Below are 20,115 nucleotides of genomic sequence, written 5' to 3'. Positions count from 1 at the left end.
AACTACTTCAAAATCTTTTCAAGGTATGTACTCATTGAAAAATCTTATCAAGCGTCTTGATCCATCTCTATAGATCTTGATGCCCAATATGTAAGCAGCTTCACCGAGGTCTTTCTTTGAAAAACTCCTTTTGATGCGAAGCATCCTACGGTCATCCCCATGGACCTACCATCGTCTCACGAAGTGCCAAGAGGACCTATGACTCGAGCTAGAGCTAGAGCTCTCGAGACCGAGGTGACTTCTCTCCTTAGTGATATTACATATGATTCTCTCGAGACATGGCTACTACCTAAGTCCGAGTTGTTGTGCATGATTAGGTACCAAGAGGACCCTCATGAAGATGCATGTGAAGATGGACAAGCCGCCAAGTCCATGGATGAAGAGAACCAACGAAAGGAGAAGAAGGCAGCTCCAAGGCCCGGACATCCGGCCCCAACCCCGGACATCCGGCTGCTGGAGACATCCACTATAACAACGGTCCAGCAACCAAAGCTACAGGACCCAGACATCCGGCCCCGCTCCAGCCTGGACATCCAGCCACTGCCCAGAAATCTGGCGCCCGTCGCAGAACACACCTGAAGTTGAACCACTTCAGCCCGGACATCCGGCCACCCCAGCCTGGACATCCGGCCCCTCGTGAAGGCCCAAACATCCGGCCCGACGCCCGAACGTCTGGCCCCGTCTGTCTGCGCACAGTAAAGGGCCGAGGCCCATGTACCCTTTCGCCCCCCTAGACTATATATACTCTCCTCCTAACTACGTTTTAGGGTTAGCAAAGTAGTAGCTCATTAGAGATAGAGCTTTGCTCATCCATTACGGATCTACTCCACGAGAGAGACCGCGGCACCTCTTCGGAGAAGATCCCCTTGGATTCAAGACCCCCTCTTGGGTGGCCCCATCAAGACCTCCTTTGGAGAAGAACTGGTTACCGTGTATCGTCCCTTGTTGATCGTGGATCTTTTATCTCCTTTTGTGTTCATGGATCTAGCGCATGTGTGATCATACTTGTTGGTTTGACTGTTTCTCTTGTGTTCCCCTTTGTGATTTCCCCTCGTGTTCTTCGTGTTCATCGCGGGATCCGCTCCTTTCATGAAAGATCAGCCATCTAAGGTTCCACCCTACATCATCTTGGTATCTATAGCCATGTTGATCATGATTTCGGAGCCTTCCCGTTGTGTTTCTAGCCTTGTTTTTGTTGATTTTGTCCCTAATTTGAAAATTCCCCACAAAAATAGCCCCCCAATTTTTTTGTGATTTGTTGGTGTGATGAAGTTCTGTTGGATTTGATCCGCGGATTTCATGTGTTGCAGGTAGATCTAGCTTTCCTTCATCTTTTCCCCAATTTCCATCCACAAATTCCTCTGAATTTTGCCCCAGATTTGACCTCTCCACGCGAAGTTCATCGAGTTCGTCCACGGATCCAGAGCCCGGACATCCGGCCCGACAACCCGGACATCCAGCCATCAAACCCGGACATCCATGCCCACATACACTTTCGCATACCACCACCACCTCCGCATAGCACCGCCATATACCGCATACACCACCATCGCTTACCACTACCAACTCCGACAATTTTGTCACGTTTTGCTTTGAGAATTTGAGTTGCGGTTCCGTGTCCTATTGTGTTTCAGCTATTTAGGTACGGGTCAACATCAACATCACTGCCGCTCATCTTCGCCACGGATTCGTCATCGACAACGACCACTCCACCATCTTGACACCATACCGTAAGCATGAATGGTAACTCGTCTTGGTATAGTGATACATCATTCTTGCCATTACATTGATAGCCATCATAGCCCAATTTTGCGTATCTTACCCATCGAGACTAGCCTTCGAGTATTGCCGGCAACATGAGTTGTGCACATTAGTGATCATACTTCCTATAGCATACATACATATCATTGGTGCATCTCTTGGTATCATCTCTTGTGTCACAAGGTTGTCATAGCATACACAATTGCTATCTTGGTTCGTGAAGCATTGCATGAGAAAAGAGCTCAAACAACAAAGAGCCAAACAAGCTTTTAAGCAAAAGGGAAAGATAAGCAAAGAGCTTTTAAGCAAGAACCATAGCATTATACAACATTAAGATTGTCATACTAGATCATCTTGGATCATATCATAGGAATACCATACATAGAGCATACTTGGAATAGAAGCCGTTGCATTTTTGCTTAGTAGGTTGTGCACAAGTCTTCGTATCCGCCTATGGTGCAATCGTGCTAGCGTCTCTCTAGTGTTGTGCAACAAGAGCATTTTCGTGGATTCCACATTTTGGCTCATCTTGGTTGCACGACCCCATTCATCTCTTTGCGTGTGTGTTTCCGTGTACCATACTTTGCTATTAGTCTACTTATTGCATTGCAAATTTGCGAATCTTTTCCAGCATTATTGAAGCTCACTAACAATTGCATCAAATTTTGTGCCACCATCCTAACCGAGCTCCACCATAAGCTTTTACTTATGTAGGTGTGAGAAACCGACAAGAATTGGTACCAATTGTGCTATTTCCTTGTTCCACATTGGAGTGATCTTTGATCCATCTTCAACATCGATCAAGGTACATTTTGTATAAGTTCTGCTCCTTCTCCCACTCACATATTTGTTTGGAATGATGGATAGGCCAAGTACTTCTACCAACCCACTCTTCATCGGGCAAGACGACGACATGAACTCCTATGTCACAAAGAGCCACCTCTTTGGTGCACAACGTGCTTTGCATCAAGAACAACAAGCAATGAGCGAACGCATCGACAACCTCGCCACCGACTTGCGACTCTTCAAGCAACGTACAAGAGACTACTTGGACCACAAGCTCGATGACCACAAGCAAGAGAATGATGCAAGAATGGACGAGATTTGTGCTTTGTTGCTCAACCGCTCTTCTTCCACTTCGTCCTCATCAAGACGGAGCCGCTCAAGTCGACACTCTGACTACACCATCTCCAGCTCAAGTACACCAACATCCAACACTCTTCGTCGTGCCACACGCCAAGATCGTCAAGCCAACCACAACCCTCTACACGACAACAACTCTCAAGAACAACGACATCGTCAAAATGAAGCTACCTTTGCGCAAGCATGAGAACAACAACGACAACGCCAACACGAAGAGGAAGAGCGAGCGTGACTACACCAAGAATCACAAGATGCCGAGGCACAACGTCAAGAGCAACAATTACGAGAAGCTCAAGCACTTGAGGTGCAACAAGCCCTCCGAGAATCAAGTTGAGCCGTAGCCAACCGAGGCCGACAAGCTCGTGAACATCAAGAAGCACTTCACGAAGAAGTTCACGAACGAATATATCAAGCTCACGTGCAACGTCAAGCTCGACAAGTTCCTCCACAAGCTCACCAAGAACATCAAGTTCAACAAGAACAAGAAGACATTGGAAATCCTCCAAGACAAGAGCGAGTTGTGAGAGATGATCCTCCTCGTCTAGGACGTCATCACCTCGACCCGAACACAATGAAGAGCAACGCTACGGCAAGCTAAAGTTCACCATGCCCAAGTTCAATGGCAGCAATGATCCCGAAGAGGGGCATTGAAGGTCGACAAAATCTTCTACTTGCACAACTTGTTGGGGAACGTAGTAATTTCAAAAAATTTCCTACGCACACGCAAGATCATGGTGATGCATAGCAACGAGAGGGGAGAGTGTTGTCTACGTACCCTCGTAGACCGATAGCGGAAGCGTTATGACAACGCGGTTGATGTAGTCGTACGTCTTCACGGCCCAACCGATCAAGCACCGAAACAACGGCACCTCCGAGTTCTAGCACACGTTAAGCTCGATAGCGATCCCGGACTCTGATCCAGCAAAGTGTCAGGGAAGAGTTCCGTCAGCACGACGGCGTGGTGACGATCTTTATGTTCTACTGTCGCAGGGCTTCGCCTAAGCACCACTACAATATTATCGAGGACTATGGTGGAAGGGGGCACCGCACACGGCTAAGAGAACAATCTTAGAGATCAACTTGTGTGTCTAGGGGTGCCCCCTGCCCCCGTATATAAAGGAGCCAAGGGGGGGGGGTGCGGCCGGCCCTAGGAGGAGGCGCGCAGGAGGAGTCCTACTCCTACCGGGAGTAGGACTCCCCCCCTTTCCCTAGTTGGATTAGGACTTGGGGAAGAAGGAAGAGAGGGAAGAAAGGAAAGGGGGGCGCCGCCCCCCCTCCTTGTCCAATTCGGACTTGGGGGGGGGGGGTAGGGGCGCGCGGCAGCCCCTAGGCCTCCTCTCCTCTTCCTCCACTAGGCCCATTAAGGCCCATTAGGTTACCGGGGGGTTCCGATAACCTCCCGGTACTCCAGTAAAATGCCGATTTCACCCGGAACACTTCCGATGTCCAAACATAGGCTTCCAATATATCAATCTTTATGTCTCGACCATTTCGAGACTCCTCGTCATGTCTGTGATCATATCCGGGACTCCGAACTAACTTCGGTTCATCAAAATATATAAACTCATAATGAAACTGTCATCGTAACGTTAAGCGTGCGGACCCTACGGGTTCGAGAACAATGTAGACATGACCGAGACATGTCTCTAGTCAATAACCAATAGCGGAACCTGGATGCTCATATTGGCTCCCACATATTCTATGAAGATCTTTATTGGTCAGACCGCATAACAACATACGGTGTTCCCTTTGTCATCGGTATGTTACTTGCCCGAGATTCGATCGTCGATATCTTAATACCTAGTTCAATATCGTTACTGGCAAGTCTCTTTACTTGTTCCGTAATACATCATCTCACAACTAACTCATTAGTTGCAATACTTGCAAGGCTTATGTGATGTGCATTACCGAGAGGGCCCAGAGATACCTCTCCGACAATCGGAGTGACAAATCCTAATCTCGAAATACGCCAACCCAACATGTACCTTTGGAGACACCTGTAGAGCTCCTTTATAATCACCCAGTTACGTTGTGACGTTTGGTAGCACACAAAGTGTTCCTCCGGCAAACGGGAGTTGCATAATCTCATAGTCATAGGAACATGTATAAGTCATGAAGAAAGCAATAGCAATATATAAACGATCGGGTGCTAAGCTAATGGAATGGGTCATGTCAATCACATCATTCTCCTAATGATGTGATCCCGTTAATCAAATGACAACTCATGTCTGTGGTTAGGAAACATAACCATCTTTGATCAACGAGCTAGTCAAGTAGAGGCATACTAGTGACACTCTATTTGTCTATGTATTCACACATGTATTATGTTTCCGGTTAATACAATTCTAGCATGAATAATAAACATTTATCATGATATAAGGAAATAAATAATAACTTTATTATTGCCTCTAGGGCATATTTCCTTCAGTCTCCCACTTGCACTAGAGTCAATAATCTAGTTCACATCGCCATGTGATTTAACATCAATAGTTCACATCACCATGTGATTAACACCCATAGTTCACATTGACATGTGACCAACACCCAAAGGGTTTACTAGAGTCAATAATCTAGTTCACATCGCTATGTGATTAACACCCAAAGAGTACTGAGGTGTGATCATGTTTTGCTTGTGAGATAATTTTAGCCAACGGGTCTGTCACATACAGATCCATAAGTATTTTTGCAAATTCTATGTCTACAATGCTCTGCACAGAGCTACTCTAGCTAATTGCTCCCACTTTCAATATGTATCTAGATCGAGACTTAGAGTCATCTAGATCTGTGTCAAAACTTGCATCGACGTAACTTTTTACGACGAACCTTTTGTCACCTCCATAATTGAGAAATATTTCCTTATTCCACTAAGGATAATTTTGACCGCTGTCCAGTGATCTACTCTTAGATCACTATTGTACTCCCTTGCTTAACACAGTGTAGGGTATACAATAGATCTGTTACACAACATGGCATACTTTATAGAACCTATGGCTGAGGCATAGGGAATGACTTTCATTCTCTTTCTATCTTCTGTTGTGGTCGGGCTTTGAGTCTTACTCAATTTCACACCTTGTAACACAGCCAAAAACTCTTTCTTTGACTGTTCCATTTTTGAACTACTTCAAAATATTGTCAAGGTATGTACTCATTGAAAAAACTTATCAAGCGTCTTGATCTATCTCTATAGATCTTGATGCCCAATATGTAAGCAGCTTCACCAAGGTCTTTCTTTGAAAAACTTCTTTCAAAACACTCCTTTATGCTTTGCAGAATAATTCTACATTATTTCCGATCAACAATATGTCATTCACATATACTTATCAGAAATGTTGTAGTGCTCCCACTCACTTTCTTGTAAATACAGGCTTCACCGCAAGTCTATATAAAACTATATGCTTTGATCATCTCATCAAAGCGTATATTCCAACTCCAAGATGCTTGCACCAGTCCATAGATGGATCGCTGGAGCTTGCATATTTTGTTAGTACCTTTAGGATTGACAAAACCTTCTGGTTGCATCATATACAACTCTTCTTTAATAAATCCATTAAGGAATGCAGTTTTGTTTATCCATTTGCCAGATTTCATAAAATGCGGCAATTGCTAACATGATTCAGATAGACTTAAGCATAGATACGAGTGAGAAACTCTCATCGTAGTCAACACCTTGAACTTGTCGAAAACCTTTTTGCGACAATTCTAGCTTTGTAGATAGTAACACTACTATCAGCGTCTGTCTTCCTCTTGAAGATCCATTTAATCTCAATGGCTCACCGATCATTGGGCAAGTCAATCAAAGTCCATACTTTGTTCTCATACATGGATCTCATCTCAGATTTCATGGCCTCAAGCCATTTCGCGGAATCTGGGCTCATCATCGCTTCCTCATAGTTCGTAGGCTCGTCATGGTCAAGTAACATGACCTCCAGAACAGGATTACCGTACCACTCTGGTGCGGATCTCACTCTGGTTTACCTACGAGGTTCGGTAGTAACTTGATCTGAAGTTACATGATCATCATCATTAGCTTCCTCACTAATTGGTGTAGTAGTCACAAGAACAGATTTCTGTGATGAACTACTTTCCAATAAGGGAGAAGGTACAATTACCTTATCAAGTTTTTTACTTTCCTCCCACTCACTTCTTTCGAGAGAAACTCCTTCTCTGGAAAGGATCTATTCTCAGCAACAAATATATTGCCTTCGGATCTGTGATAGAAGGTGTACCCAACATTTTCTTTTGGGTATCCTATGAAGATGCACTTCTACGATTTGGGTTAGAGCTTATCAGGTTGAAACTTTTTCACATAAGCATTGCAACCTCAAACTTTAAGAAACGACAGCTTAGGTTTCTTGCCAAACCATAGTTCATACGGTGTCGTCTGAACGGATTTAGATGGTGCCCTATTTAACGTGAATGTAGCTGTCTCTAATGCATAACCCCAAAACGATAGCGGTAAATCTGTAAGAGACATCATAGATCGCACCATATCAAGTAAAGTACGATTATGACATTTCGGACACATCATTACACTGTGGTGTTCCAGGTGGCGTGAGTAGTGAAACTATTTCACATTGTTTTAACTGAAGGCCAAACTCGTAACTCAAATATTTTACTTCTGCGATCATATCGTAGAAACTTCTATTTTTGTTACGATGATTCTCCACTTCACTCTGAAATTCTTTGAACTTTTCAAATATTTCAGACTTGTGTTTCATCAAGTAGATATACTCATATCCGCTCAAATCATCTGTGAAGATCAGTAAATAATGATACCTGCTGCGAGCTTCAATATTCATCGGACCACATACATCAGTATGCATGATTTCCAACAAATCTGTTGCTTGCTGCATTGTTCCGGAGAACGAAGTCTTAGTCATCTTGCCCATGAGGCATGGTTCGTAAGCATCAAATGATTCATAATCAAGTTATTCCAAAATTCCATCAGCATGGAGTTTCTTCATGCGCTTTACACCAATATGACCTAAACGGCAGTGCCACAAATAAGTTGCACTATCATTATTAACTTCGCATCTTTTGGTTTCAATATTATTAATATGTGTATCATTACGATCGAGATCCAATGAACTATTTTCATTGGGTGTGTAACCATACAAGGTTTTATTCATGTAAACAGAACAACAATTTATTCTCTTACTTAAATGAATAACCATATTACAATAAACATGATCAAATCATATTCATGCTCAACGCAAACACCAAATAACACTTATTTAGGTTCAACATTAATCCCGAAAGTATAGGGAGTGTGCGATGATGATCATATCAATCTTGGAACCACTTCCAACACACATCGTCACTTCACCCGTAACTAGTCTCTGTTTATTCTGCAACTCCCGTTTCGAGTTACTAATCTTAGCAACTGAACTAGCATCAAATACTGAGGGGTTGCTACATATCAATAACATGTATATAAATATACCTTTGTTTACTTTGCCATCCTTTCTTATCCGCCAAATACTTGGGTAGTTCCGCTTCCAGTGACCAGTCCCTTTGCAGTAGAAGCACTTAGTCTCAGGCTTAGGACCAGACTTGGGCTTCTTCACTTGAGCAGCAACTTGCTTGCTGTTCTTCTTGAAGTTCCCCTTTTTTTCTTTGCCCTTTTCTTGAAACTAGTGGTCTCGTCAACCATCAACACTTGATGTTTTTCTTGATTTCTACCTTCGTCAATTTCAGCATTACGAAGAGCTTGGGAATCGTTTCCGTTATCCCTTGCATATCATAGTTCATCACGAAGTTCTACTAACTTGGTGATGGTGACTAGAGAATTCTGTCAATCACTATTTTATCTGGAAGATTAACTCCCACTTGATTCAAGAGATTGTAGTACCCAGACAATCTGAGCACATGCTCACTAGTTGAGCGATTCTCCTCCATCTTTTAGCTATAGAACTTGTTGGAGACTTCATATCTCTCAACTCGGGTATTTGCTTGAAATATTAACTTCAACTCCTGGAACATCTCATATGGTCCATGACGTTCAAAATGTCTTTGAAGTCCCGATTCTAAGCCGTTAAGCATGGTGTACTAAATTATCAAGTAGTCATCATATTGAGCTAGCCAAACGTTCATAACGTCTACATCTGCTCCTACAATAGGTCTGTCACCTAGCGGTGCATCAAGGACATAATTCTTCTGTGCAGCAATGAGGATAAACCTCAGATCATAGATCCAATCCGCATCATTGCTACTAACATCTTTCAACACAATTTTCTCTAGGAACATATCAAAATAAACATATGAAAGCAATAACGCGAGCTATTGATCTACAACATAGATATGCTAATACTACTAGGACTAAGTTCATGATAAATTAAAGTTCAATTAATCATATTACTTAAGAACTCCCACTTAGATAGACATCCCTCTAATCCTCTAAGTGATCACGTGATCCAAATCAACTAAACCATGTCCGATCATCACGTGAGATGGAATAGTTTCATTGGTGAACATCACTATGTTGATCATATCTACTATATGATTCACGCTCGACCTTTCGGTCTCCGTGTTCCGAGGCCATATCTGTATATGCTTGGCTCGTCAAGTATAACCTGAGTATTCCGCGTGTGCAATTGTTTTGCACCCGTTGTATTTGAACGTAGAGCCTATCACACCCGATCATCACGTGGTGTCTCAGCACGAAGAACTTTTGCAACGGTGCATACTCAGGGAGAACACTTCTTGATAATTAGTGAGAGATCATCTTAAAATGCTACCGTCAATCAAAGCAAGATAAGATGTATAAAAGATAAACATCACATGCAATCAATATAAGTGATATGATATGGCCATCATCATCTTGTGCTTGTGATCTCCATCTTCGAAGCATCGTCATGATCACCATCGTCACCGGCGCGACACCTTGATCATCATCGTAGCATCGTTGTCGTCTTGCCAATCTTATGCTTCCACGATTATCACTACCGCTTAGTGGTAAAGTAAAGCATTACAGCGCAATTGCATTGCATACAATAAAGCGACAACCATATGGCTCCTGCCAGTTGCCGATAACTCAGTTACAAAACATGATCATCTCATACAATAAAATTTAGCATCATGTCTTGACCATATCACATCACAACATGCCCTGCAAAAACAAGTTAGACGTCCTCTACTTTGTTGTTGCAAGTTTTACGTGGTTGCTACGGGCTTAGCAAGAACCGATCTTACCTAAGCATCAAAACCACAACGATAGTTTGTCAAGTTGGTGCTATTTTAACCTTCGCAAGGACCGGGCGTAGCCACACTTGGTTCAACTAAAGTTGGAGAAACTGACACCCGCTAGCCACCTTTGTGCAAAGCACGTCGGGAGAACCGGTCTCGCGTAAGCGTACGCGTAATGTCGGTCCGGGCCGCTTCGTCCAACAATACCGCCGAACCAAAGTATGACATGCTGGTAAGCAGTATGACTTATATCGCCCACAACTCACTTGTGTTCTACTCGTGCATATAACATCAACGTATAAAACCTAGGCTCGGATGCCACTGTTGGGGAACGTAGTAATTTCAACAGATTTCCTACGCACACGCAAGATCATGGTGATGCATAGCAACGAGAGGGGAGAGTGTTGTCTACGTACCCTCGTAGACCGACAGCGGAACCGTTATGACAACGCGGTTGATGTAGTCGTACGTCTTCACGGCCCGACCGATCAAGCACCGAAACTACGGCACCTCCGAGTTCTAGCACACGTTCAACTCGATGACGATCCCCGGACTCCGATCCAGCAAAGTGTCGGGGAAGAGTTTCGTCAGCACGACGGCGTGGTGACGATCTTGATGTTCTACTGTCGCAGGGCTTCGCCTAAGCACCACTACAATATTATCGAGGACTATGGTGGAAGGGGGCACCGCACACGGCTAAGAGAACGATCTTAGAGATCAACTTGTGTGTCTAGGGGTGCCCCCTGCCCCCGTATATAAAGGATCCAAGGGGGGGGTGCGGCCGGCCCTAGGAGGAGTCCTACTCCTACCGGGAGTAGGACCCCCCCTTTCCCTAGTTGGATTAGGACTTGGGGAAGAAGGAAGAGAGGGAAGAAAGGAAAGGGGGGGCGCCGCCCCCCTCCTTATCCAATTCAGACTTGGGGGGGGAGGGGCGCGCGGAAGCCCCTAGGCCTCCTCTCCTCTTCCTCCACTAGGCCCATTAAGGCCCATTAGGTTACCGGGGGGTTCCGGTAACCTCCCGGTACTCCAGTAAAATCCCGATTTCATCCAGAACACTTTCAATGTCCAAACATAGGCTTCCAATATATCAATCTTTATGTCTCGACCATTTCGAGACTCCTCGTCATGTCCGTGATCATATCCGGGACTCCGAACTAACTTTGGTACATCAAAATATATAAACTCATAATGAAACTGTCATCGTAACGTTAAGCGTGCGGACCCTACGGGTTCGAGAACAATGTAGACATGACCGAGACATGTCTCCAGTCAATAACCAATAGCGGAACCTGGATGCTCATATTGGCTCCCACATATTCTACGAAGATCTTTATCGGTCAGACCGCATAACAACATACGGTGTTCCCTTTGTCATCGGTATGTTACTTGCCCAAGATTCGATCGTCGGTATCTTAATACCTAGTTCAATCTCGTTACTGGCAAGTCTCTTTACTCGTTCCGTAATACATCATCTCACAACTAACTCATTAGTTGCAATGCTTGCAAGGCTTATGTGATGTGCATTACCGAGAGGGCCCAGAGATACCTCTCCGACAATCGGAGTGACAAATCCTAATCTCGAAATACGCCAACCCAACATGTACCTTTGGAGACACCTGTAGAGCTCCTTTATAATCACCCAGTTACGTTGTGACGTTTGGTAGCACACAAAGTGTTCCTCCGGCAAACGGGAGTTGCATAATCTCATAGTCATAGGAACATGTATAAGTCATGAAGAAAGCAATAGCAATATACTAAACGATCGGGTGCTAAGCTAATGGAATGGGTCATGTCAATCACATCATTCTCCTAATGATGTGATCCCGTTAATCAAATGACAACTCATGTCTGTGGTTAGGAAACATAACCATCTTTGATCAACGAGCTAGTCAAGTAGAGGCATACTAGTGACACTCTGTTTGTCTATGTATTCACACATGTATTATGTTTCCGGTTAATACAATTCTAGCATGAATAATAAACATTTATCATGATATAAGGAAATAAATAATAACTTTATTATTGCCTCTACGGTATATTTCCTGCACAACTATGAAGAAGAGAATAAGATCACGATGGCATCCCTTGAGTTCCAATACTATGTACTCGTTTGGTGGGAACAAGTCAATGAGCACCGAGAGGCAAAAGGTGAACCACCCATCACTACTTGGGCGCAAATGAAGGATGTCATGAGAGCATGCTTCGTGCCAACATACTACAACCGCGACCTTTTCAAGAAACTCCAACTCCTCAGGCAAGGAACCAAGAGCGTTGAAGAATACTACAAAAAAATGGAGATTGCAATGATACGAGCCAATGCCATGGAAGATGATGAGCAAACTATGGCACGTTTGTTGAATGGACTCAATTATCCCATCAAGAAGATCGCCGACTTCCAACCATACTCGAACCTCATCGAGCTAGTGCATCAAGCTACCAAAGAGGAACGTCAAGTGCAAGATGACTTCAAGTATGCCAAGTTCTCATCCAAGTCATACGGTTTCTCCAACACCCAAGCTTCAACGACTCCAACACCTTCTAAATCAACTAAGCCTTCTACAAGCAACACCGACAAGTTGAGTTACAAGAAAGCTTCGACAACCTCAAGTCATCCTCCTACTACGAGCAACTTCAAGCCGAGAGCTTCATCATCATCTACCCCAACCAATGAGACCGTCAAGACAAGTTCCTTCAAATGCTTCACACGTGGAGGCCGAGGACACAAGTCCTTTGAGTGTACCAACAAGAGGACCATGATCCTCAACGACGATGGTACATACAACTCCATGAGTGAAGGAGAAACGGAAGCACTTGAGCAAGTCGCCATGCACCGACAAGTGAACGATGAAGAGGAACAAGTCTTTTGTGATGAAGATTCAAGTCCCGCTCTCGTTGTCTCCAAGGTCTTGACTCTTTAATATCACCAAGAAGAAGACCAAAGATGCCACATATTCCATACCAAGGCCGACATCAATGGAAGGTCCGTCAAGGTCATCATCGATGGAGGGAGTTGTCATAACTTAGCAAGTGAAGGACTTTGCTCCAAGCTCCAATTGCCCAAGACGAAGCACCCACATCCCTACAAAGTTCAATGGCTAAGCGACTCCGGCACTATACAAGTCGAGCATAGAGTGAGAGTCTCCTTCAAAATCGGAGCTTACGAAGACACTTTGGAGTGTGATGTCATTCCAATGACCGTTTGCCACCTTCTTCTCAGACAACCATGGCAATTTGATAGAGGTGTCATCCACAACGGCCGAACGAACCACTACATCTTCAAGATGAAAGGAAAGGAGTACGTACTTCGCCCTATGTCTCCAAGCCAAGTGATCGCCGACAAGCAAGCCACCCACCGTGGAGAGAATAGTGAGAGAGTGAACCACCAAAAAGAGAGTGAGCGCCACAAGCCCAAATTGAGTGCCTCCACGATGAGTGAAAAAAAGAACCTAGTTCTATTTGCCACCAAAAGTGAGACAAGAGAAGTGTGTGAGAACCCATCAAGTGTCCTACACTATGTCCTTTTGTGCAAGGACGAGGCATCAAAAGCTAACACCTCTCACGATCTACCTCTAGTGTTGTCTTCTCTTTTGCAGGAATTCCAAGATGTTTTCCCCGACGAGCTACCTCCATGACTACCTCCACTACGAGGCATCGAGCACCGCATCGACCTCATCCCCGGAGCACCACTTTCGAACAAAGCTCCCTACCGAGTCAACCTCGAAGAAACCAAAAAAATACAAAGGCAAGTAAAACATCTCATAGACCATGGACATGTGCATGAAAGTTTGAGTCCTTGTGTCGTTCCGGTCATTCTTGTGCCAAAAAGAGACGGTAGCTTTCGCATGTGTTCCGTTTGTAGACCTATCAATGCTATCACCGTTCGCTATAGGTACCCCATTCCACGCCTTGATGTTATGCTTGATGAACTTAGCGGTGCCACTATCTTTTCCAAAATTGATCTTAAAAGTGGTTACTATCAAATCCGTATACAAGAGGGTGATGAATGGAAAACCGCTTTTAAAACAAAGTTTGGTTTGTATGAGTGGTTAGTCATGCCTATAGGTTTATCGGAAGCACCGGGTACTTTCATGTGTCTTATGAATTATGTGTTTCACCCTTACATTGGTGAGTTTGTTGTGGTCTACTTCGACGATATCCTTATTTATAGCAAATCTCTCAAAGATCATGTCACCCATGTTCGAACCGTTTTGCAAACTCTTCGAAAAGAGCATCTCTATGCTAACATGGAAAAAAAATGCCTTTTTGGCGTTGATAAGCTCATTTTCTTGGGTTTTGTTGTATCCTCTAAGGGTGTTCATGTTGATGACTCTAAGACCAATGCTATTAAAACTTGGGCACAACCAATCAACTTGCATCAAGTGCGTAGCTTCCTTGGTTTAGCCGGTTTCTACCGTAGATTTGCGAAGAACTTTAGCACCATTGCTTCACCCTTGCATGCTTTGAGCAAGAAGAATGCACCCTTTGTTTGGGGACCATCCCAAGATACCGCATTCAATGAGCTTAAGAATTTGCTTCCTCATGCTCTCGTGCTTGCTTTACCAAACTTTGACAAACCCTTTGAGATTCATTACGATGCTAGTGGTAATGGCATATGAGGTGTGTCAATGCAAGAGAAGCGCCCCATAGCCTACTTTAGTGAGAAACTTTCCGGAGCACAACTCAATTACCCCATCTATGACAAAGAGTTATATGCTCTAGTGCGAGTTTTGCATGAATGGGAACATTATATTCGCCCTCATGAATTTATCATTCATACCGATCATGAAACGCTTAAATACCTTAAGGGTCAATCTAAGTTGAACAAGCGTCATGCTAAATGGAGTGAATTCATTGAGTCATTTCCTTATGTCATCAAGTACATTAAATGTAAGGAAAATGTTGTGGCGGGTGCTCTTTCCCGCATATGCATGCTTGTTACTCAACTTGAATTGGATGTCATTGGCTTTTAGCACATAAAAGACTTGTATACGCATGATCCTACTTTTGCTATTTCTTATGCCAAGTGTTCGACGCATACCTCTTGGGCGATCTTACAAAAAAGCCCCTCTGTTTTCAAGAATTCAACCCGCAGTCCCTGTTTAAGTGGATCGGGGAAAACGATTCGTTTTTGCACAAAACACCCTGTCGTTTGGATTATTCAACCCGCGGTCCGAGCAAATTTGGGTAAAGAAAAAAACACGACCAAAGGAGGAGAACGGGCTCGCCTCCTCTCCCTCTCGCTCAAGTTCCTCGCCGCCGCCGCCACCACCCACGCCGGCAGCTTCCGGCGAGCTCCGACGCCGCGCAGCACGCCCCCCAACTCCCCACAGTCCGCTCCTCCCTACCCTCCGGCCAGATTCTCCGCTCCCGGCCTCTACCGCCCGCTCGAAACGCCACCCCCATGGCTAGGGTTTCGGGCAGGGCTTCGCCGGCGCGTCTCCGGCGGCCCAGGTTCGTCCCTCCTTCCTTCTTGGCTGGGATCCACCACCCCTACACGTCACATTCTCTTCATGTCCTCTGCTGCAGATGCAGATGGAGCACGCCATGGGAATTCCCCATCCACCATGGTCGCCGCCATCAAGGGCTTCTTCACGGAGATGTGGAGGACGCCATGGACCTGCAGCTCCAAGGTTCTATCTTGTCCACATCCCCTCCCCTCCCCTTCCCGTCCCTTCCTCATCTCGTTTCCTTCCCTTCCCATGCAGGTCAACAGGGAGGAACCCTAGCCATAAGCACCTCCTCGGATGACGCCTCTGCTACACCAAGATAGGTCAAGCAACCCCCATCTACTCTCTGTCTCTCCCATTAGCACAAGTCCAGTTTTATTTTGAACAAAATTCTGCTACTACACAAACAAGTCCATTAACAGATCTATTTTTATTTAATTGATATCCTTCCAAACACAAACAGTGTATTATGATGTGCTATTTTCATTTTTGTGCTTTTATTTGTAAGCTCATAAAATAGTTACACTAGAAATGCCATGTAAGTTCTTAGTGAGCGAGTGGATTACACTTGTGTAAACCCAAAAGTGGCAGAGGCGAGTTTCCTCTTAAGCTTTGTAATATTCCTTATTTCTTCTTAACAGAGATATATATGATATCTACATGGCTGCTATGCTACTTTTTTTGTGTGATGAATCATTGTGAGTTTCGAAGAAACTTCCAATGTTACCTCCGCCAAGTTTGCCGGCAGAAGAAGCACATCCATTGAGCCGTTCAATGTCGCCTGCGGTGGCTACACCAGAGGTATGTATCCCCTTGAAAGCTAATCAGTTGATAGAAATAGAAGCCCCTATTTCAGTTTATTGTTTCTGAATTGGTGCTACTTCTGATGGCTCTTGTTTCAGTTTATTGTTTCTGAATTTATACTTTGAATTTAGTAGATAGAAGCCCCTGAAATTTGACCCATCTATGTTATGTCACATCCAACAGATAAAATCATATTTTTGTGTGTGTTATGCACCAAGATGGCTTAGCATCAGATGTTACCTATTACAATTTATACTTTGTTTTGTGGAACAATTCATAGAAGGGTGCACAATATGGCAAAGTATATACGCAATTCTTGTAATTCTAAAATAATATGTTGCCCAAAATGAACAATTTATGTAGTTGCAAATTTTACTGGAGCGATTTCCACCGAAGGAAGTGATGTTCACAGTCGTAGTTTTATGTTTTGATCTATTTTTCCATTTTTTTTACAAGAGCAAACTCTACATGATGCAAGCTAACTCCCAGAGCTTATACACACTAACTGCTACTGACTCCCAAAGTGAACACATTTTATTGGATAACCGCTGGACATTTAGTGGCTAACTGAACAAAATCGATAATGTGTAAATTACTGAAACAAAAAGTGGACCGAGCACACAACGTTGTACTGGTGTGGTTTTTCAGTCGGCTAGCTTCTACAGTCATCCAAGAGTAACACTAACTGCTGGAGCCAGGGTAGAAAGATAATGAATGAATTCTGATTTACAGAATGATCTTGTTAAAGGGTAGAAAGAGCTTTTGTTCAACTTTTCCCTCGGATGTTGGTTTTACTTGCTGATAGTTAATCCCAATGTAACCTGTTTGTATTCATGTATGTAGGAGCTGATAGGCCTTCTTATTTGACTTGTAGATGCACACCAAGCGTTTTTCTTTTGATGTACTTTACGCACCTATTTGTTCTGGAGATGCTCCTTTTGTGCATTCATTTCAGACATTATTTTATAACTTCCGTCCATTGAGAAATTCTGATTTAGTTGATTTATCTATGCGCTTTGTGTTAAGTAAAGATAACCTTATGTGAAGAACTGAAGATAAGTCAGACAGGGTTACCATAACTTTTGTCCATTCACACAAATGCTGATGGCCGGGTTGTGTTGATCTGATTAGTGTTGGCAGACAATGTAGTTTTCGATTGCTCTTGTTTCAGTTTATTATTTCTGAATTGCCCAGTAGATAGAAGCTCGCTAGATTATGGTGATTAGTCCAACGTTGTTGGATATTTCTTCAATCAACATCAATCTGTGTAACCTTTCATTGGATGTAGGCCACTGGTACCTGCTGCTTTTCTGATAATAGTAAACTCCAGGAGTTCTCAGTTTATACATACTTTCAGAGATTTGTACAGTTCAGACAAGTAATACTAAATTGCTATAATTTTTTGATTTGTGATAGTGACCACCTGCGCATCGTCTCTGCGGCAGCTGTGTGTCGTGGCATACATACTTAAACTCTGAACTCTATTCAATGGTGTTGTAAAAACATTGGCTCATAGGTTTTGTTAGTAACTATTATTCAGAACATTTTCTTTTAACTCAAAGTCATTTGTGATTCACATCGAGAGTGTGGAGGGTTTAAGTCCAGAAATACTAGCTGACTGCCAATGAATTAATGATTAGACATTTTTAATCCTATTTACTTGTCCTCTAGGGTAACCATGGTAGCATCTTGAGCCCAAGAACAGTGTTACTGCCATTTAACGCCGCGATGTTTTAGCTCCAGGAATTTGGACCCTCCTGCGATAAGAATCAGTTGAAAAGGTTGGTCTATGCTACTTCTCTAAGGATGATTAGATGTGCTTTGTTGTTAATTGTAGTGATAGTGACTATGATTGAATTGGTAAGATGACAAATTGACAGTTATTGCTTGATGATCTTACTCTTTTTCGTCACATTGCATACTTCTTAGATGGGAATCATCGAATGTATACATATATGACAGTTATAACTTATAGGGGGGACACCGTATTAACTGTATTTTATTCCTAATTGAGCAATCTTATAGGGGGGGGGGGGGGGGGTAGGGGGGGGATTATTTCTTTTATACATCTGGCATCAATTTGTTCCTTATGAGGAAGATTTTCATGTGGTAGTCATATGCTTTGCGTGCAACTGTTTGTATGCTGCAAACCTGGGTTGTGCAGGCAGCATCTGGTTTCTTCATTTGCTATTTTTATGTAGTTATGTTCTCGAAAGCAATTAAATTTTTCATCTTGCACCTGAGACAAACCTAGAATCTAGATCACAAGGGAAATATGATGTGAATCACTTTTTCTATTGTTTCTAAAGTTAGTTATGGTCGTCAGAATTTATTAAGCATCATATCTTTGATATGGCGGTCTACCTTTCCAAAAAGTTGTAGAAATTCTCACTTATTCTGCTTCAAGATGCTATAAGACTAGCTTAATCTGTAGCAAAGAACATTTTCTTGCTTAACCTTAGTTTCACTCTGAACTAAATGTGTGTTTTCATCCTTTTTACAGGAAAATTCGTGCAACAGGGATTTGACCCTAAACTCTTTTGATTATACAAACTACAAAGTGATCTAATTTCCATTTTCTCCCTATGCAGTCAATCAAAAGTCTTATTGGCACTTCTTGCTGCTACTACATTCATGATGACCACTGTGTCAAGCCTTCCAAGTATCTCTCTCCTGATGTTTACACAAGGGAGACGCTACTAAGGAAGCAGAACATGGAGAAGTTTTCTTGATGTTTACACAAGGGAGATGATACTAAAGAAGCAGATCGCGAAGAAGTTTCAATGAATTAGAGAGTTATAGATGCCAGCTGGTCCTCTACATATATGTTACCTGATAAAAATAAGAAAAATGCATGTGCTGCATTCATTAAGGCTAATAGCTCTCAATTTTGCCAATGGTAATGGGCTGTTGGGTATCAACCGAATGACAATAGTGGCCTGAGGGGTGGTAACATGGTTGCCTCTTGCGGAATAGCCATTTAGATATTATTTTGTTGTGTAATCTTAATCTCCATCCAAATCATATTTAATTTGTATGTTAATCTTCTCCTGGTGGAACGCATGGGCATGTTTCCTATACCATATGTGTATGATTTAAAATCAATAAGCAACTCAAGAAGTGGGTCCTAGGAAGGAGAGAGAAGGAATTAAAAGGAGCAAATTCGGCTATTATATAAGCAGAAAGGAAATAAAATGTTCCACTCATAAGGAAAGATAAGGAATAAAAAGGAGTAAATTTGGCTCTTATAAAGCAGAAAGGAAAGAAACATAAATTTCGATTGTACTATCATGAGCGAGAAGGAAAGAGAGGGAGTAAAATTCGCTCTTAAATGAATGGAATTATGAGGAAAAGAGTTAAAGAATGATGCTGTTGTTGGCTGTGAATGGGCTGAGACGAGGGACCAATTAAAATAAATGAGCATCATCGGTTGCACCTGCACATATTCAATGGCCCTCCTCTTCTCACATTCACATACAAAAGGTTGGCTGGCACCTTCATATTTTTGATAATGTTTGTTTGAATCTTCTGTGGGTTATTATGCTTGGCCACGTTTATATTACATCCAATATTATGTGTACTCATTTGATGTAAGGTTATTTTTAATAACTTTAATATTCAGTTTTTTTGTCGCGGATGAATTGTTGAACCGGCGGTCCAACCGGTGACAGCCGCAATGGTTCGGTTGCCTGTTCGGTTCTTAAAAATTTCGATGGCCGTGGAGGAAGAATACGACATAGTTCGCTGCTGGAAACATGCCCAAGTTCATGATAGA

At 43.1% G+C, this 20,115-nt stretch overlaps 1 protein-coding gene across 1 annotated transcript in view; it reads left to right on the top strand.

Annotated features, from left to right (window-relative positions):
• The window catches only part of LOC125532432 (uncharacterized), a 68,867-nt gene extending 49,444 nt beyond the window's left edge, over positions 1-19,423 (top strand). The window contains exons 2-6 of the mRNA XM_087538550.1: positions 15,280-15,544; positions 15,616-15,859; positions 16,178-16,337; positions 18,012-18,121; positions 18,844-19,423. Coding sequence (XP_087394676.1) covers positions 15,280-15,544; positions 15,616-15,837 — 487 coding nt within the window. The 3' untranslated portion in view covers positions 15,838-15,859; positions 16,178-16,337; positions 18,012-18,121; positions 18,844-19,423. The remainder of the gene's footprint in view (positions 1-15,279; positions 15,545-15,615; positions 15,860-16,177; positions 16,338-18,011; positions 18,122-18,843) is intronic.
• The last annotated feature ends 692 nt before the right edge of the window (positions 19,424-20,115 follow it).

The sequence above is a fragment of the Triticum urartu genome, chromosome 1A (assembly GCF_056163025.1).
Source record: "Triticum urartu cultivar PI428250 chromosome 1A, HENAU_Tu73, whole genome shotgun sequence".
Classification (NCBI taxonomy): domain Eukaryota; kingdom Viridiplantae; phylum Streptophyta; class Magnoliopsida; order Poales; family Poaceae; genus Triticum; species Triticum urartu.
Note: the sequence above shows the minus strand (reverse complement) of the source record. Positions and strands in the feature narration are given on the sequence as shown.